Source organism: Madurella fahalii (assembly GCF_045866475.1).
Source record: "Madurella fahalii IFM 68171 DNA, scaffold_1, whole genome shotgun sequence".
Classification (NCBI taxonomy): Eukaryota; Fungi; Ascomycota; class Sordariomycetes; order Sordariales; genus Madurella; species Madurella fahalii.
In genome coordinates this window covers 2,532,946-2,552,255 of record NW_027263971.1, presented here as the reverse complement: position 1 = coordinate 2,552,255, position 19,310 = coordinate 2,532,946, and the positions used below count along the sequence as shown (strand labels likewise).

The 19,310-nt window shown below is 57.4% G+C and overlaps 8 protein-coding genes across 8 annotated transcripts; 6 read left to right on the top strand and 2 right to left on the bottom strand.

Moving 5' to 3' along the window:
• Positions 1-350: 350 nt before the first annotated feature.
• Positions 351-1,914, top strand: MFIFM68171_00791 (uncharacterized protein; the record flags this gene model as incomplete). Its single annotated transcript, XM_071056213.1, has 2 exons — positions 351-485; positions 550-1,914. The coding sequence occupies 2 exons, from the start codon at positions 351-353 to the stop codon at positions 1,912-1,914; spliced, it is 1,500 nt and encodes a 499-aa protein (XP_070912314.1).
• A 3,600-nt stretch (positions 1,915-5,514) lies between these two features.
• MFIFM68171_00790 (Aspyridones efflux protein apdF) lies at positions 5,515-6,879 on the top strand (the record flags this gene model as incomplete). Its single annotated transcript, XM_071056212.1, has 1 exon — positions 5,515-6,879. One exon carries the CDS (start codon positions 5,515-5,517, stop codon positions 6,877-6,879), a length of 1,365 nt encoding a protein of 454 aa, XP_070912313.1.
• Positions 6,880-8,159: 1,280 nt separating this feature from the next.
• On the top strand, positions 8,160-9,114 carry PST2 (flavodoxin-like fold protein; the record flags this gene model as incomplete). The annotated part of the gene is made up of 4 exons (XM_071056211.1): positions 8,160-8,186; positions 8,270-8,355; positions 8,423-8,919; positions 8,984-9,114. 4 exons carry the CDS (start codon positions 8,160-8,162, stop codon positions 9,112-9,114), a joined length of 741 nt encoding a protein of 246 aa, XP_070912312.1.
• A 947-nt stretch (positions 9,115-10,061) lies between these two features.
• On the top strand, positions 10,062-11,810 carry MFIFM68171_00788 (Amidase domain-containing protein; the record flags this gene model as incomplete). Its single annotated transcript, XM_071056210.1, has 1 exon — positions 10,062-11,810. One exon carries the CDS (start codon positions 10,062-10,064, stop codon positions 11,808-11,810), a length of 1,749 nt encoding a protein of 582 aa, XP_070912311.1.
• A 498-nt stretch (positions 11,811-12,308) lies between these two features.
• YAE1 (Essential protein Yae1, N terminal) lies at positions 12,309-13,178 on the top strand (the record flags this gene model as incomplete). The annotated part of the gene is made up of 1 exon (XM_071056209.1): positions 12,309-13,178. One exon carries the CDS (start codon positions 12,309-12,311, stop codon positions 13,176-13,178), a length of 870 nt encoding a protein of 289 aa, XP_070912310.1.
• Positions 13,179-13,667: 489 nt separating this feature from the next.
• MFIFM68171_00786 (RNA recognition motif-containing protein) lies at positions 13,668-15,125 on the bottom strand (the record flags this gene model as incomplete). The annotated part of the gene is made up of 3 exons (XM_071056208.1): positions 13,668-14,788; positions 14,856-15,022; positions 15,088-15,125. 3 exons carry the CDS (start codon positions 15,123-15,125, stop codon positions 13,668-13,670), a joined length of 1,326 nt encoding a protein of 441 aa, XP_070912309.1.
• A 967-nt stretch (positions 15,126-16,092) lies between these two features.
• MRPS8 (mitochondrial 37S ribosomal protein uS8m) lies at positions 16,093-16,578 on the top strand (the record flags this gene model as incomplete). The annotated part of the gene is made up of 1 exon (XM_071056207.1): positions 16,093-16,578. One exon carries the CDS (start codon positions 16,093-16,095, stop codon positions 16,576-16,578), a length of 486 nt encoding a protein of 161 aa, XP_070912308.1.
• Positions 16,579-17,146: 568 nt separating this feature from the next.
• Positions 17,147-19,014, bottom strand: MFIFM68171_00784 (uncharacterized protein; the record flags this gene model as incomplete). The annotated part of the gene is made up of 2 exons (XM_071056206.1): positions 17,147-18,819; positions 18,921-19,014. 2 exons carry the CDS (start codon positions 19,012-19,014, stop codon positions 17,147-17,149), a joined length of 1,767 nt encoding a protein of 588 aa, XP_070912307.1.
• Between the last annotated feature and the right edge of the window lie 296 nt (positions 19,015-19,310).

Here is a 19,310-nt window from a genome sequence, read left to right as displayed (position 1 = left end):
TCCCGAATTTCTTCATCGTAAACGGCATTTGGTCGCAATCATCGACAGTCCCCGTCGGGATTCTTGGAACACCAAAGCCGCCTGTCCAACGTTCCGAACCTGTTGTGGCGATCTCATCCATCCCCACGCGGGCGCTGACGAAACCCCTCCTCCGCAAAGCCTCACTAAGGCTGTACTGCCCCAAAGCAGGAGCACCAAAAGTTCACCAGATAAACAGAGATCCCCGCCCGTCCCGCTGCGGGCAAAAGCGCCATGCGGAGGTAGCCCTTCGCTGCGTAGCAGGGCGAAACATCGTATCGATTGAGCCGGGCTCCTTCGTTTTGGTCACTTTCTTCCTCTGACCCGCCGCCATGTCCCCGCCATTTCGAATACACGTCCCGGTCTATGTGCCACTTGCTAGCGACGGGGTTAATGCCCTGGCACCGACGCTGTGGCGCCGTCAAAACGGAGAGGATTCCGGGAGAGGGGGTCCAAAGCCAGGCCATGTGAGCAAGGGATCAACCACCATCGTTACGCCTGCTCCAGTCACACTAACTACGTTACTCATAGATCGCCGTTTTTGTTGTCGCGGCCATTGCCGGTACTATCATTATCATCCTTATACTACGCTACCTCTACCGGAGGAGACGCCGTGCCACCCATACCTACCAGCCGGCGGAGCCCGACGACGACTCGCCCACCACACGCCAGATTAACCGACAAAACCAGGAAAACCTAGACGACGCATTAACAGAAGCCCAGGCGCGGAACGGCAGCAACAATGGGCAGACGCGATCCACAACCGATGCCGGAGTGGACCGCACCACCTCAGTCCGCAGCGTCATGACACTCCCGGTATACCGACCAAAGGCTACCGAAAACGAGCAGGTGCTCGGCCGCGAGGGCGAGCGCGACGGGATCGACGTCGTCGTGGAGATGCCCTCAGCCGAGCAGGAGGAAGCCCTGCGCGACGAGGAGATGGAAGCGCTCTACCAGATTCGAGCCGCCCGACGGCGTCAAATCGCGGATCGCGAAGAGAGACAACGCCTCCGCCGCGAAGCGCGCCAGGCCAACGACGTGGTAGCGCTGCGCGAGCTCCGCGAACGGGCGCGGAACCGCGCAACCCAGAATGCGGCCGAAATCGAAGAGCTCCGCCACGAACACGACCGCATCCGAGAAACCCGCCAGCGCGTCGTCAGCAGCGTGTCGTACGCCGATGTGGGCATCGCCCGCGCAGACGGCACGCGCATCCGCGCCAACAGCACCGACAGCAACGAGCGGGTCGGCCTGCTCAGCGACGCGGCCAGCATCGCCGCCGACAGCAACAGCCTGTTCCACCGCCGGGACCGGAGCGCGAGCGCGAGCCTCAGCATCGACACGTCGCGCAGCCTCCACGACCGGCCCGAGAGCCCGGCGCTCACCATCGGCGGGAGCCCCTACGCGCTTGGACGGCCGCGTTCGCGCGCAAATTCGGCCGCGACGACGACCCCGCGCATTCTCAGCGCCACGACGACCCCGCGCGCGGGCTCGAGCCCGGAGATTATCGACGCCGAAGAGGACCTGGGCGACGCCGGCTTCCCCCCTCCGCCCGGGTACGACGAGGTAAGCCTGGACGACATAACGCCCATGCACTCGCGCCGCGGCTCCGTGGTGTCTGCGGTATCCGGCGGACGAACCAGCCCCTATCCGGAGCCACCTCCGGACTATCCCGGCCCCAGCCCCGTCCCCAGCCCGGGCCTCCCAGGAGGGCCGGGACAGGCGAGAAATAGCCGGCTGTCGGCGCACATGGAGGATCTGGCGGCCCAGGTACAGACGGAGAGGGAAGGGGAAGGGGAAGGACAAGGAGAGGGGTCGCAGGGCGTGGCGAGGCTGCCGAGTTTGAGGCTGCGTCAGGTGCCGCAGATTGTTATCGAGCCATCGAGCGCGAGGCCTTGACGCCGGGGCATACATAAGTGGAGGAGGCAGGCGATTAAAAAGACCATTACTTGAGAAATGAGCGTTACGATATGAGGAGCTTTCTATAAAAAAAGAAACGGGACGGTGGGAGGTTTGGAAGTTTGGGTATGTAATGGGGGAGCGTGGCATGGTTGTGAGGAGGGTAGTGTCGGGTGGTTGGTTGGTTGGTGGATGGATACCCTGGAGAGGATTTCGAGACAGACACGGCGTGCGCACATTTGTACGTTGGTTCCACTGATATTTTTACTGCTTTACCGAGGAGTACTGGAGAGTTGGCGAAAAGGGGAGTCTAGGGAGTTCGAGTCGACATGGTTGGAGTTGTTGGGAATCTAATGTCTTTTGGTGGCCCGAGAAGGACAGCACTGGTAGCAATCATTCTTGGATCATCCTTAGTCTCTTTGCTTTGCCTATTCCTCTTCATGACAGCAAGGTTTTGGGTTAGTCGGTGCGTTGCTTGCTGCTTCGAGGGCCATCCGATGCTCAATAGCTTTTGACAGATAAATACCGAGATGCCAGGGAACCATATGGGAACTCGTTGTATAATTAATGAGTTCCAGCATCTGATCCGGTGGTCCGGATCGCTTATTACCTAGCGGGGAAAGCTCTTCCGGGATTCTGCTGGGATTGTAGTGAGAGTTCTCTTAGTGCTGTCTCGTATCCTCAATCCGAACTTGTATGGTTGGATATCGGGGGAAGGCTTTGCCAACTACTTCCCCCTAACTTCATCTGGGACTAAACCAACCTCTCTACTCCGCCACTCAAACCCTACAGTATTTTTGATTCTGACATTCAACTTCCCTCGCCTTGCATCATGTTATCACATCGTCCTAAATTACGACGATCCTATTTAAAATATGATTCTCTTTCTATGTATTGCCGTCGCGATCTGGGTAGTTTGAGACTCTGGCAGTTCCAGGGGGGCTTTCCCCTTCCCCAATGTCTACGTTCAATGTCTGCTGACGGTTGAACATTGTCGAATTGCTGTGAACTAACATTCGTAGTAATGAGGCAGTACGTCGTCCTTACTGTTGAATTCTCACTTCTTACGAAAACCACAGATATCCTTTCTACTGTATGACTGGTCTATGCTGCGGCAACACACAAATCTGCCCTCGTGCACGGCTGGAACTATAATTATCTTCGTGGTACCGCGCCAGCTCCTCCAGTTTCAAGTTCTAGGTTTCAACATTACAAGTAACTTCCCCCAAGCCTTCATTAGCCGTACCACATCCGTCTTTTATTTATACCGAAAGGGCGTGAATACGCATTATCACCAACTACCGCTCCCATTACTACTCAGAATATCAAAAACTCACTTGAGACACCCCAGCAACATTCGGCATCTCAAGCAATCTCGGAGGCCCCACAGAAACTAATGCGAGGGGGAAAACAGACCAGTTCACTAGATCCGGTCTCTACCGTGTTTAAACTATGAGCTCAACGGAAAACCCGGCGTTGGACCAGCCTTTAATACCTGAGTTGGCGCAAATGCCTGTTCGAGGCTTCTCAGAGAAGGAGTTTGCATGCCAGATAACTACAGTTCCAAGCTTGGATAGAGAAAATGGGGGGCTAAGAAACAAGATCTGAACATGAAGAGCGATGGCATACAATATGCGAACGGCAAGGGGCCGCGTTCAGCTGAGGAGGCCAGATTCCGGATGGACATCATACCTGAAGTCCATCTCGGCTACTTCAAAGTGAATACGAATCAGAACTATGGCGGACCTCATGGAGGGCATCCCGGTCCGTTTATCGCCTGTCAAGACCGAGGTTGAGCCCGCCAACAAAAAGACAGCGAAACGGGAGAGGACAGTAAATTCAAAAGTCCCAATAGATCGTGGATGAAGAGCCGTCCTCCGACTCGATGGGGAGTCGCTTGTGAAAAAGCGCCACCTTCGTGGACCTGCCGAGGCTAGGTCGGTTGACAATGCCAGGAACATACTGGCTATACTTACTCATCACACAGCACCAAACAATCACCATTCCCGGATCTACCGGCGCCACCGATGGCGCGATCATGGATGCCTCCTACATGATGCATCGGCTGCCAGCCACGGGACATGACGGGCACGTCCTTGCAAACATGAATGGGCAATGTCCAAGGAGGATAACGAACATAGTGAAAACGCATCCGTAGGATTGGATTAGGGCGGCGAAACCAACATGATCTTGCCGGTTCGAGTTGCACCAACTGCCCCGCTATTCAACAACATCGGACATCTTAGGTACATAACTTAGCTCAACGAAGATGTATGTATATCAACTCACTGATGTGGGCATTGGTGTCGTCAGAGATTCGGAATATTGCGACGACATGTGGCTAGTGTAAGCATTAGTTACCGCCGCGATACATGTCAACTTAGGGTTCAATTTGCCACGATCTTATTAAGTCAGGTAATCGAGTATTAAGCCGTTGCAAAAGCGGAACCGCAATTGCAGAGCAGCAATTGCACCTTTAAGTGTCACATAAGCTATGTCCAAAAATAGCATCGAATCATCAGTCCGACAGGTGAGTAGGGAACCCGCCTTTTCCTGAAAAGTACTAATTCGTAAAACGCCGAGGTAGGCCTGCGACTTTGACCAGGGTTGGCTCACTCCCCCAGCCCCCCTGTGCCAACCACATAACTAGCTGCAAACGTCTTTGTTTCGGATTTCAGAAGCCTCAACGCCGGCAGAGTGCGGCTTCGCAACAACCGGCCGACTTCCGAGCCGGTGCTTGGCGGGTCCGGGGGCGGAGTCACCCCGGCCGGCCAACTCCGCATGCACGTGAAGAGATGGCGGACCTGGCCGGCATCGTGGTACCGCGGAAGAGGACGGTGTTTAGTAACGCTATGTTCAACATCACTGAACAGAAGAACCCACAGTGGGGCGGGGATCGGGAATTGTCATCCTGCAAGCAGCTCGGCAGATGGTACGGCATCCGCTTTAGCGGCCATTGACGAGGCACCTGTTGGTTCATCTCTTCTCGATCCCGTCAGGAATTGTAATCAGCCTCCGAGCTTAGGGCATCTGTTCCAAGTGAGTCAGGTTGCATAGAATCGCCACTTCGGAATGCCGAGTAGAACGAGAACCGCCATGGGTGCAATGTTCGGTAGCGGAGAGTGGAGGCGCCATTCCTTCTTTGCCGTGCATGGATCGTGGTCTCCATCGCCCCCAGCGCATGCTAGGCCCGGTTGCGGTTACGAAGCCGCGGCGGAGGCGGGGAAGAACTGCAACCTTACGCCCTGATTATACCCGAGCAGGACCAGGTTGATCCATCATCAGCTAAAAATTTACTGGGGCTTTGGTGTCGTGTTTGACTCGATAAAAGGGGGCCATATCCCCAAATCCATCTGGGCAGCGGAACGAATCTTGCCGCGACTAAGGAGCCCAGCCCTCACCTTCATCACATATTGCGTTCAAGGCGAAATTCAAGTCAAAGGGAAAGAGGTTATTGACGCGTAACCACCCATCTCTGTTCCACCACTTGATATCTACGATACCGCCATCTCTGGTCCATCCAAACCACGGGTTTTTGAGAGCCACGTCTGTGGCAAGGTTCGCAAGGCCCAGGGGGGCCCGATCGGGCCTGGTGTAACAATGGGGAAGGTCGGCGAAACAACATACACCTCCGAGTCGGATCGGGCAGAAGCGGCATCATCCATCGAGGTCCAAAACGACAAGGCCGCCGGCGCCGGTGCCGGTGCCGGCGCGGTCCCCCCGGCAACTTCGGAGCCTGAAGATCCCACGCCGGATCAGGTACCGGATGGCGGCATCACTGCTTGGCTGCAGGTCGTCGGTTCGGCGGCCATCTTGGTCAACACCTGGGGTGTGATCAATACCTTTGGCGTGTTCCAAGCGTACTATGAAACAGACCTGCTCCGGGCGCATTCTTCGTCGGCAATCTCATGGATCGGCTCCGCCCAGGGAGCACTGCTGTTTCTGGTAGGCGTGCTTGCCGGGCCGCTCTATGATGCAGGATACTTCAGGGCGATGCTGCTGAGCGGTCTGTTCCTCATTGTCCTAGGACAGTTTATGACCTCGCTCTGTATCGCGTACTGGCAGGTGCTGCTAGCACAGGGCATCACCATGGGCATCGGCATGGGCCTGACCTTCTTGCCCTCTACCGCCATCCTGGCCCAGTACTTTTCGAAGCGCCGGGCCTTAGCCATTGGCATCGCCAGCGCCGGGTCTCCCGTCTCGGGCACCATCTTTCCCATAATCTTCAGCCGGCTGCAACCCTCGGTCGGGTTCGGTTGGGCAACCCGCATCATTGCCTTCATCCTTCTTGGCACCTCGGCCATTCCTATCGCCTTTATGCGAACGCGCGTCCCCCCGACGGGTAAGGCCCGCGCAATCATCGACAGGAGCGCGCTTCACGATGCCCCGTTTCTTTGTTTCGTGGTCGGGGGCCTCTTTGCCTTCCTCGCGCTCTATGTCCCGTTCTTCTACATCACGTTGTTCGCAACTTCGCACCGGGTAGTCGCGGAAAGCTTCGCCCCATATCTGGTGACACTGCTCAACGTTGGATCCATCTTCGGCCGTCTAATCCCCAACGCGCTTGCCGACCGCTGGGGATGCCTGAACGTCATCATGGTGTGTACATTTTGCAGCGCCGCCTTGGTGTTTGCCTGGCCGGGAATACGCGACCTTGGTGGCTCCGTGGTGTACGCACTGCTCTACGGCGCCTTTTCCGGCGGCGTGGTCAGCATCATTCCCAGTGTCATTGTCGGGCTTTCTCCAGATATGGGGCGCGTGGGGACACGGATGGGCATGAGCTTCGTGGTGTCGGGCGTAGCCATCCTCACAGGGACCCCGATCGCCGGCGCGATTCTGGGGAATGAAACGGATGCCGAATGGTTGGGGACGATGTTATACTCGGCGTTTGGGCTTCTACTGGCAACCTTGTTATATGCCACGTCGAGGTTTCTGTTGTATAGGGAGAGGAGGAGCTGGAAGGCGTGAGCTGCATTGACAACAGCCCACTGCATTTGACGCTGGCATTGATTTGTATCCTTTTTTTAGTTGGTTGCTCGATTGGCGCCCGCCCCTGACATGACTCGAGGGAATGATTGCACCAAAATAATGAGATGTATGTGTTCGGCGTTCAGGTCTTGGAGGCGTGAACCGTTGCAGCCAGAGCATACGAGTCCGGGCCGAAAAGCGCGGCGGCGCCACTGGACTTACGTCTGCTGCTGACAATTTGGCGCAGACTGGAACGGGCAGCTCTGAATGCTCGCTGAGTAAGGGAAGTGCTAGTTACAGTACTGTACAGTACATACCATGGAAGATGCTTCGTGATCAACTCAGGGCCCGCTTGGCGGGGGTTGCCGACTACTACAGCGATCAAGCACAGACATAGCTTCGTATTGTATGTAAAACGGTGCGTGCATATTGCGCACTGGCCCCGGAAAGAATGTCACGTCGAGGCCCTGGCGGATGTTGCACCTTGAGCTCGCTGTCGGGTGTCTTCGCCAATGAAGGTCTTGAACCTCGACAGAGTCTCGGCTGCGGGCTTTTGGCTCGCTTGGACCTCTTTGGGCTTTGAGACCGAGAAGCAAGGCAAACAGATAAACCTCGATTTGTCATTGTGACTAAAAGTCTCGCACAGAACGGGACTCGACGGGCGGTGGACAGCGTTTGGTTGGGCATCGTTGTCTGGCCGTCGCTGTAAGCCCTTATTAAGCAACTGGACTCCATTGGGTGGGGGCTTTGCGTGAGAGGAGCGGGGCGTGAGCTCGGTGAAGGTATGCCCCACGACATTGGATGTCGAAACAGGCGTTGTGCATGGTGGCAGTCGAATATCGTCGAATATCGCAGATGGTTGCGACGATTGAAACACCAAGTCGGGACAGAACCGGGAGCTTCCAGACGGGAAAAGGAGGGGTGGAAACATCGGCCGATCGAGAACGATACCCCTGACGGTCGACTGTGCCCCGCTTGTCCCTTGTCCGGTTTCCGAACATCGAGCCTCATTGTTGATTTGAGTATGATTATCCGATCATGACGAATGCAGGCTGGTTGCAGCCGGAACCCGGCCGAGGCATCTCTTGACACCTCCTTGGTGCGGGATCTGCCACAATCGGGGCTGCGCGGGCCGTCCATTCTCGAGTCGGTTCTTGTATATATAGCCGGGTGCATACTCTGATCATACTGCTCCCCATATTCCCATCCATACTTTCTCCGACTCCCAGTATCCGCACTATACGTACCCGAAAAGAGATCACCCAGATCGTTGTCGCACAATGGCCCCCAAGATCGCAATCGTCTTTGTAGGTGGCCCCCTCCCCTGATCCTTCGCTGCGGTGGGTGTTGCACATGAGATGCCCTAGCTAACGTGACGTCACCCGCACAGTACTCGATGTACGGCCACATTCGGCAATTAGCCGAGGCCGAGAAGGCGGGAATTGAAAAGGCTGGTGGCACCGCCGACCTTTACCAGTACGTTTGGCGGCGGAAGCTCGCGAGCAGGTGACATAAGAGGCCGCAGAATTGACCAGCCATGTAGAGTTCCCGAGACGCTCCCCGAGGAGGTGCTGACCAAGATGCACGCCCCGCCGAAGCCAACCGACATCCCCGTCCTGGACGACCCCAGCGTGCTGGAGCAGTACGACGGCTTCCTGCTGGGCATCCCGACGCGGTACGGCAACTTCCCCGCGCAATGGAAGGTTTTCTGGGATAAGACAGGCAAGCAATGGTCGGCGGGTTCGTTTTACGGCAAGTTCGCCGGCGTGTTCATTTCCACCGCGAGCATGGGCGGTGGCCAGGAGTCTACCGCGCTGGCCGTGATGAGCACCTTCACCCACCACGGCATCATCTTCGTCCCTCTCGGCTACGCCAAGGCCTTTGCTCAGTTGACCGACCTGTCGGCAGCGCGCGGCGGCAGTGCGTGGGGTGCTGGTACCTTTGCCGGCGCGGACGGCAGCCGCCAGCCAAGCGACATGGAGAAGGAGATTGCGACAATCCAGGGCGAGCATTTCTACAAGACGGTCGCGAGGTCTGTCGGTGCGTGATTACTCGGCGGGATGTGAGCGTGATATTGTGCCTGTCGCTAATGGGCGGTTGGAAGCGAGGTCGGATGGGCATGCAAAGGTTGTGACATCTGCTGCGGCGGAAGCCAACGGCAAACAAAATCCAAATCACGAGGAGGATGTCAACAAAGGGCCTTGTGGATTACCAGTGAAATGCGTTGTCCTATGAATTGACAGTCGCTAATTGCCGTTGTTTATCGCGCTGTGCCTTTTGAGCAGGTGTTTGTGGCCATTGAGAGAGGTAGGTTATTGATGAACTTGGGGGAATAAATTATTGGAGGAAGTGATCTGCTCCCAGATGTTCCAAGCAACCTCTTTTTTTTTTTTTTTTTTTTTTTTTTTTTTTAAGCCATTCCCACCCTTCTAACATATCCCGAAAATTGCATTCGCTAGTGATTAAGTACTTTGAGTACTATACAGTGCAGCACAGTACAGTACAGTCAGGTACATTACCTACCTGAACGAGCCTTGTTTATAAGCACTGCGAGGCTCTAGGTGGTTCATTACCTTGCCCTACGTTCCTGTAGCCCCCGCTTCCTGGGCGTGAAACTCACCACAAGCCCAGTCTCTGCTTAGACGAGTCTCATCGAGGGATTGCCAATGAGCGAGCAAAACAACAGCCCCTTCGGATTCTGTCGATGACCTAAGTTCGGTGGTCCTTAGCGTTTTGCGAAATACGGTGGCTGAAGTGCAGCGGAGAAGCGCACATGATAGGCGTCCACTCAACCGTGTCTCGCGGTGCACAACAGATCAAACATGGTTCAACATAAGTTCGGATCCGCACTTCGGGTTGCCAATGGCTGGATCTGGGGGCTCAACGGATCAATTCCGAGGGAGCAGGAGGATTGCATAAAATGCAACACTCCTCTGCACAGTTTCCTGCCAGTGTTCCCTGGCGTGTCCGATCAAACCGACGACGCATTCCCGCTCATCACTTGTCCCGTCCAGAGGTCAAAGATGGGTAAATGGCAGGTATCTGGTTCCCGCGCCGGAGCAAAAACTTACAAATTACCTCTACCAGCCCATGCAACACAGAGGCTGACGATCCTGACCATTGCTATCATTCTTTGCATCTTCGGTCCTGTGTGTATCGTTCTCAACCCTAGCTTCCCAGACATGCTTGGATCAAGCTTATGCCGGGCATTTCCTCTGCTTAGTGCCGCTCTATGCTTGGCCAAGGATGGATCCGCTGCGGTATCTGATAGCAACTCGTTTCCATTGCTGATCGAAGCCGGTCTGGAAGACCTCGCATCTGGCCTCGAGTCGGGGCTGTTCACGAGTGTGGACCTGGTGAATGCGTATATCGCACGTATCAACGAGGTCAATTCGACTCTTCGCATGGTTACGCAGATCAATCCCGATGCGCTCTTAATCGCGGCGGATTTAGACGCGGCTCGAGCAGCCGGGACAAGCCATGGCCCGCTACACGGCATCCCGATTCTCCTCAAGGACAGCATAGCCACAGACGACAAGATGGAGAATACAGCAGGCTCGTACGCCCTTCTGGGCGCAAGAGTCCCCGAGGACAGCACCGTTGTGGCCAAGTTGAGAGAGGCTGGGGCAGTCATCCTGGGCAAGACAAGCCTTTCCCAGTGGGCCCATTTCCGCAGTCTCAACACGAGCAACGGCTGGTCGGCGATAGGAGGACAGACGGAGGGCGCCTATTTCCCACGGCAAGATCCTTCCGGCTCATCATCAGGCAGTGGCGTGGCTAGCTCGCTAGGGCTTGCTCTCGCCGCTCTCGGCACAGAAACGCATGGGTCGATTCTGGGGCCGGCGAGCTCGAACAACCTCGTGGGGATCAAGCCTACCGTGGGCCTGACGTCGCGATATCTGGTGGTGCCAATATCGGAGCACCAGGACACTATCGGGCCGATAGCGAGAAGCGTCAAGGACGCGGCCTATGTCCTCTCTGCGATCGCAGGTGTGGACCCGAAGGACAACTATACCTCGGTCATTCCGTTCGAGACCATTCCCGACTATGTAGCGGCGTGTGATCCCTCAGCGCTTTCAGGGAAGCGCATCGGAGTGCCCCGCAACTTGATCGACCCCCGCTCCCCCTTGGTCGATCCCATCATCGCCGCTTTCAACGCCGCCCTTGAAACTCTCCGTGAGGCCAACGCCACCGTAATAGACGACCTCATCCTGCCTGGTTACGAGCCCGTCACTCGGGGCAACTTTGAGAGATACGTCGTCGGGGCGGACTCTGTCACCAACCTAGCCGGCTACTTCTCCCAGCTAACCACCAACCCACACAACATCACCTCTCTTGCCGAATTGCGATCTTTCACGCAATCCCATCCCCTCGAGGCCTGGCCGGAGCGGGACACACTCCTCTGGGACGAAGTTCTGAGCATAGGACACGGCAACAATGACTCGCCGTTCTTCTGGTCCAACTACACGGCGCAGCTCTACTTTGCTGGCCCGCTCGGCATTACCGGGGCACTGGCTAATCACAGCCTAGACGCGCTCGTGCTGCCGACTTATTTCGCGCCAGCATTACCCGCCATGATTGGGGCGCCCGTAGTGACGGTGCCGCTCGGCAAGTTTTCGGAGAGCACGCCAGTCGCGTGGAACGGGTTTGGGAACCTCGTGGTGATGGCGCCAAATGTGCCGTTTGGGATTAGCTTTTTGGGGGAGAGGTTTAGCGAGGAGCGGTTGATTGGGCTAGCGTACGCTTTTGAACAGAGGACGAAGGTTCGGGCGACGGTGGAGCCGTACATTAAGCCCGAGACGGAGCTGGCGGATGTGGTGACAAGGAGGATGGCTATGGCGGCGACACAGGAAGGCGGGAGTGTAATAAGATTTGCTTTCAACGGAGTTGTGCTAGCAGTGTGTTTCCTATGGTTTGTGTTCATCTATTAAATGCCCCCTTTTTTTATGTTCTCCCCCATACCGAAACCCATCACGCTTCTGAGCCCGGATAGCCCGTGCGGATCTCTACATAACGACTACTGCGGCACTAGCACACAGTTAGGCAAAGGGTATCCTCGTGAGTGCGCACGTTACAAGCGGCTCCTGTTGTTCCCTTTTTTTATCGGTGAGTTCACAAATACCTTAATAATTAGTCGAGACCTCTGCTCATAAGGCCGAGTTTCAATCTGAGGGTTAGGGTTACATGCGGCATCTGTCGCCCTGTTCGAGCTTTTCACCGTTTGCGATCTGACTGAATTCATCCCTTGACAACCAACCAGCCAGCCAACCAACCATCAACACCGACATCGTCTTACAACCGTTTCCTTGGGTCCCGTGATAAACACATAAATTCCCTTGTACTGATAAAAACAACATTCAAAGTTTTATATTATGCTCCTCCGCAACGCTTCAACTGCTCAAGACCGAGACCCAGACATTTTCCTCACCATGACCTCACACAATCCCACCAATCCCACCACAACCACAACCACAACCACCACCAATAACGACAACAACAACAATGACAACATCACAGAATTATCGACCAATGGCAACTACCGAAACGAAACCTTAGACGACGTCTGGGGCGGCAACGACCACGCCCCGCAAACAGTCACCAGCAGCGCAGCCCTCCCGGGCGCGCACCCAAGCGACATGCCGCGCCTGCAACAGGCGCACTCGACGGCGGGCTACCGGGACGGCATCGCGGCGGCCAAGGGGCGGTCGGCGCAGGCCGGGTTCGACGAGGGCTTCGGGCTGGGCGCGACGGTGGGGGCGCGCGCCGGCCAGCTGCTCGGCGTGCTCGAGGGCCTGGCGGCGGCCGTGGGCCTGCACTCGCTCTCGTCCTTCCTCCCGCATGCCCACTCGGAGCGGCAGCGGGCCGAGTCGGCGCGCGTGGCCGCGCTCCTGGCCGAGGCGAGGCGGGAGCTGAGCGTGCAGGGCGTCTTTGGCGCCGAGTACTGGGCCGACGACGGGAACTGGCGCTACGAGGTCCCCGCCCCTGCCCCTGTCCCTGTTCCGGCTTCGGCTCCGGCTGCGGGTTCTGGATCTGGTCTTGGCTCTGATGGCGGGGAGTTTGGGATGTATGGGGTGGTTTTTGCGGATGTGGCGGCGGCGCATCCGTTGCTACGGAAGTGGAGTGCCATTGTGCGCGAGGAGGCGGAGAGGTACGGGGTGGATTGGGAGGTGTTGAAGGACGAAGTTGAGGAGGGGATGAGGAGAGAGGAGTTGGAGGGTGTCGACGGAGAAGCGGACAGATTGAGGAGGGATAGGGAGGCGAGGCCGGCTGTGAAAGGCAGGGAGGCGCTTGCTTGGTGAGGAGGCTTGGACATTGCTCCGCTTGCCGGAAGAAGCGCCTGGATGCAGATGGCTTTTGAAGGGCTGCCATCGCCGGACCTTGCTTCCCGCTGTTGCGGAAGCTTAGTCCCTGGCGGTGACTAGACAGGGATTCCCCAGTAGGCGATGCAACCAGCCATGAGAGGATATCGGTCAGCTCGCGCGGACTTCCCTAGGAGAGCGATGTGTCTTATCCATTGCTGCAGAAAAAAGGGATGCCGTTTTAGTCTACAGGTTAGCCCCTGGTTGATCCAGTTGGGCTGTAAACATGTCTGGGCGGTTTGGAATGAATTCAGACGGAGTTGGTCGGAAAACATACGGCGTCTTGTTAGCTCGCCCGCTCTTAGAAACAAAAGACTGAGCATCACTGCATTTTAGTGAACACGACGGACACAGAACGCTACTCAAAGCTTCGTAGCCAAGCTGCTCTCTACTACGTCCCTCTTACATTTCACAACCTGATTTAGCCCACTATCCAAACTTCTTCTCAAACCTCTTCAACATCCCGGTAACGCCTTTTTCCAACCTTCCAGCCCCTTCCTCCAACTTCCCCTTAACTTCCTGCTTCGGCTTGTACTGATCCTCAGGGACATAGAACTGTTGGTGCACCGCATACTGGTTCTGTCCCTGGACCTGCCCTGGGGGTGGCACGCCGGCCCCAGCAGTAGGAGGCGTGGGCGTGTGCGTGACGCCTGGTACGTACTGCGCATGTCCAGGGAACGTCCCGACACCGTACGGGCTCGCTAATGTCGGACTTGCGAGGGGGCTAGCGGCACCGTGGACTGGCATCGTCGTGGCTCGGGCGATGCCGGGATGGGCAGGCGGGTGCTGCGATATGCCGCCCGGATGCCCGCCGAGAGACCCAAATCCTTGGGGCGCAAAGCCGGGCGACGTGACGCTGTGTTGAGGTGGCCCGGGGAAAGCAGGGGCACCGGGAGGGTGTTGGAGGTTGGGAGGTGGGACGCCGGGGCTGAGCGGACCGACACCACTGGGAACCAGGCCAGGAGAGAACGGCGTCTGCGCATCGTACGCAAGAGTCTGGTGCAGAGGGTTGGCGACGGCATCTTCAGGCGGCGGCGTCTTCTCACGGTGCCGGATCTGCTCCGGCGCAGGAGGCGCGGCGGGATTGTAAACGATGGGGGAGAACTGCTGAGGTGGGGAAGAGAGCGTAGGGTCTCCAGAGCCGGCGACAGCAGAGACTGGAGGTCCGGGAAATGTTGGAGCTGCGGTGTCGCCGGGCTGTGCTGCTGGCGCCAGGGCCGGGGCCAAGCTGGGGTCGGAGATGGCGGCCTTCTCGAGTTTCTGTACTACAGAGCTCATTTCAGTCGACTGGCGAGGCGGCGGCCCTGGTTCATCTAGGACTTCGCATTGTGCTGGAGGAAGCACCCGCCTGATGCCATTGACGAAAAGTAGGGCATCTTGATGGGTCCAGAAGTAGATGTCGAGCGAATGTAGCTTGTAGTGGTATTTGTTCTGATTATGGGGGTCGTAGGTGGGCAGGTGCCATTCGTCATGGCCTTCGACCTCGCCGACGGTCAATGACACGAGGCAGGTGTGCTTGTAAGAATATTGGAGGTGGACTCGGTCGAGGTCTGGGATGATCAAACAACGCCTCGTCAGCTCTGCTTCGGTTGAACTAGAATGACAGGCAGAGCTTACAGCCGTCGAACGCGTCCTGGTCGTCTGTGCCCGGGTGGTTCGCGATCTCTATGCGAGCGCGGCCCTGGTTGGCATCCTCAAACAGGTAGACATAAGAGGCCTTATCAAATCGGTGATGAGGCGGATTGTCTGTCGGCGGTCCATAGAAATAATGGATATCTCCGAAGCTTCAGATCGGGTTGGTCAAACTAGCTCACTTCGTCTTGGTTTCGGGCGACCGCGGACAACTCACAGCGTGGCCACATTCTCTTCTCCCGGCCTGGCGGCCATCTTTGCGTTGGAGCTCTCGGGAAAATCAACAGCAAGGGAAAATGAGGGGAAGCTCTAGAGGGGTCGTGGCACGCGGGGTTCTACGCAAAACGCGGGAACGGGAGGGAATGAGTAGGAAATCACAGTGGATATTCTCTTTGTCCTTATTTGATTTCAGGAGAGAAGATCAAGCGGGAGCGAAAGTGGGAAGAAGACAAAGGAGAAAATTACGGGAAAGCAGAAACGTTGCTGAGGGCATCGATAAGCACATGTGTGGCCGTCGAGGGAGCTGCTGGGCCCTGCGGCATGCGCCCATTCACTTGGCTTCGCTTGATCCATGCATATCCAGTGGTACCTTTCCCGTCAAATCAGGGTTTTCCCCAGGGAATGGTGATCCCACCTGTCGACTGGCCCAATGAGCCAGACTCGGTGCGCGAGCGGCCGCAACAACAGGAGGCGTGGTGACATCGAGGGGTCCGCTCGGGCGCTTAGGGGTGGGATGCAAAGGTCGTGCGGGGTGTTCGACAGGCTGAGCTCGGGCCTCCCAAAGCTCGTCCCCAAAAGGGTGCAGGGGCCCCTTGCAAGCATTCGCCATCGGCCCGTCAAAGAGACTGACGGATGTGCCTAGCCAAAATTTTGGCTGGTGACGGAAAGAGCCGAGTATCGACTGCAAAGCCGTTTTTGGTCCACCTGAAATTTATCACGTATCGAGAGACCGACGTTGTCGACGGCGACACAAACCGGCACATGACGCAACCAGTGTGGTAACACTAGTGAGTCATGCCTCCAATTCTTGACACAAGCCATATCACCGTCGCGCCTCGAGTTCTAACAACTTCCCAGCAAGCAACATCTGGATCCTCACCCCGAGAAAGGGGATACAACTCCCTCCTGCCGCGATCCTTCATAGCCCCGAGGCCATTTGCCTCGCCGACGTCAAACTGAACCCACATCCGCTTCACGGGTCTCCCGTCTCCAAATCGTAAGGATGGGCATCAACTCCATAGCCAACGCCTGCACCCACCTCCAGAACGCGACGCGGGCCCGCCTGGGCCTGACGTCGATTCCCAACAACAAATACAACCTGCACCTCGTGCTCGCCATGCACCGCGCCGGCCTGCTCTCCAGCGTAACGCGCGGCGGGCCCCGGCCGCCGCCGCCCGAGCTGCTCTCGTCGGCCGAGACGGAGCCCGTCACGTCGGCCAACGTGGCCACGCGCCGCATCTGGGTCGGCCTCAAGTACTGGAACAACGAGCCTATCGTCCGCAACGTGCAGCCCATCTCGAAGCCGTCGAGGCTGGTGACCGCCGGCCACCGGCAACTGAACAGAGTCGCGCGGGGGTTGCCCTCGGGTCCGCTCAAGGGCTTGACGCTCGGAGAGACATTGTTTGTGAGCACTGATCGGGGAATATTGGAGGTGAGGGAGGCGGTGGAGAGAAAGGTGGGCGGGTTGGTGCTCTGCCGGGTGTCATGACGGGGATGAATGGTCCTGAAAGAAAAGGAGGGCGATGCGGAGGGCTAATGTAGAAGTGGTTCCCCCGGCTGGAGAGCGAGGATCAGGAGGCGGCATCTTGTACGATACTGGCAGACAAGAAGCCCTCGGATTTTTCGAAATGGGCAATCATACGGCAAGGTAGCCGGCTGGTGCGTACGCAAGAGGACCAAGGGCAACTCTGCGCCCCCAGCCTGGACTGCTTCGTTAACACCGCTCGGGATGGTGCAGTCACGGGTAAGTCATCTATCACATGTATCATATTGTACCAAACATTTCGATGTCCCATCTCCCACCCCCAAATGCAGAATAAATGTACTCATTGATCTGAAGACGCCTGGTGGCCCAACTATGTCTACCTACACGCCCCATCACCAACTCCCCGTAATCAGTGCCCATCCCTTTTTTTCCACCAGGTATCATAATAATATGGAGTTCCTCCAACAAACGTTACGTCCTCCTAGAGTGGCGTCAGAATTAAAAAAAAAAAAAACAATACAGAATCGCTGCAATAGAACATTTTACTAGCATCGTCTACGAAATCTCTGACTCAGTGCGCAACTTCCTCAGCGTTTGGGGTATCGGCGCTATCAGCCGCCTTGGTAGAATCGACGGCCTCCTTGCTCTCCGATGTGTAGGCTTTTGTTGTCTCATCGTGTTGGACATCGGTGTCTGACCCATTGGAAACCACTGCCGGCTCACGAGCGGATTCTTTAGGCATCAGGCTTGGTGCCAGCTCGGGAGGGGCAACCTCGCCCTCGAGCCTTTTGGTAGCTTCGATCACTTCCTCGGCAGTTTCGCTCTGTTCCACAACGGGCGCTACCTCCCGGGCAGCGCTCTTCTGACCGGCCTCGGCGGGCAGTGTAGCCTCACCCTCGGCGGCCTTTGCCGTCTCGATGATTTCAGCAGCCGTAGCGGCGTGTTCAGCCTCGGTCGCAATCCGGTGGGCGGCCGAACTTTGCGACTGTCCCGAGGGTGAAGCAGCACCTGGGGATTTGGCGACCACCTTCTTTATCGGCTTCCCTACCGCCGGCTTCTTGGTCCCGGTGGCGGCTGCCCTCCGGGGTGGAGTCGTCTGGACCTTCTCCGTAGTCTTGGATGCCGACGACTGGGTAGGGCGCATCATGCGGGCAAGGAACCCTTCGTCCACTTCCTTTTCTCTCTTCGTCGGTGGATGGTCTTTCGCAGGCTGTTTGGGCGGCGGCCCCAAGCTGGGCCGCGGCCGACCCATAGTCGAACTCTGCCGCCTGGAACCTTTGGTTGCCGTGGACTTATCGGACGCTGTGCCGCCGGTCGAGGCACTCGCTCGGCTTGGGGCTCGTCCTCGAGAGTCGGTAGAATGAGCGTTGCCGCTCGCGCGAGATAAGGACTGACGTGGAGTGTTAACCTTGGAACCGGAAGCAGCGGTATGCGTCGTCAAACTTGGGGGAAGCTTGATGGGCCGCGTCGGAGACTTGGGCTTGGGTTTAACGAAGGCGGCACCGGGAGAGGCTTGGAGAGGTGGTGGCTTCTTGATGGACGAGGGAGCTGCAGTCTTCGAGGCGGGAGTCGCTCGGGGAGTAACTGTTTGCTGGACCTTCCTTTCGGGGGTTTTCTTGGTTGCGGGGATGCGTGCTGATGTCCCGGCAGGGCTTTGGGGGGCTTTGCCAGCCGCAGGTGATTTTTCGGGTTTGGCTGCCGGCCTGCTCGCTGACGCAGCCGCAAGAGGTTTCGGCGCTCGCTTCGTTGTGTGGGTGGTCGGCTTGATGGCTTCCTTCCCTGCAGCCTTCGCCTCATCTTTTCCGCTGCCCGTCCCGTTCGTAGTCCCTGCCTCAGGGGCTGGTGCCTCGCCGCCGCTGGGAGACGATGGCTTACTAGCAGGCGCGTCCGTTCCTGTCCCCTTGGGTCGTGTATCGGTGCTCGGTAGTATCTCGGTCTTCGCACCCTGCGCTTCCTGAACGGGAAGGGGTGCATCTTTGCTTCCAGCGGCCGTTCCTGGGGATTCGACGACGGGCTGCGCCTTCAGGCTCGTCTTGGCAGGCGATTGGCTCGCTTTGTCAAATGGATTCGAGCTCTCCGTTCCGGCCGTGGGAGTCGATGTGTTGCTCTCACCGCTGAGTTTTCGCACCGGGGGGATGGAGTCCTGGCTCCCGCCGCGCTGAAGGCCTATCCTGCCATCTTTCTCCACCGCTATGAAGCTTGTCCGGACTTTAGAGAGAGGCCTTGGAGAATCGGCGCCGACAACTGATGGGAGCGTTAGCTACGGACGCTGGCAATGACGCGCGTGAAGCAGGGCACAGGCAGAGAGACGGAGAACACGGCGGCAAGCGGAGGAAGCAGCTTACTGTACGGAGCGCCAGGCGACCTGCCTCGATCCGGAGGGCTCGTCTCCCCTCCTTTCTGCTCAAACATGGCGCGCAGGTTCTTAACAGCACTCATGGTTGCGGATTCCGGGACGCGCGCCGAGGGAGTCGTGACAGGGCAGTTGCGTAGGGTCGGTCCGCTGCGGGGAGGATGCGATGGAAAGTGCGGTCGTCTGTGCAAGAGCTTGGACGCGCGAACAGGTGCCAAAGCGCCCCTTTTGGGCTCAGCTCCCTGGGCGCAGCAGCTAGAGGCAGCTTGGACTCCGAGCTACGCGGAGCCAATGGAGTGCAGGGAATGGAGCTACCGTGGCTTGTTCTTGCCGATCCGCGAACAACGACTGGTAGGAGCAGTTTGTTGACGAAAGGCCGGTT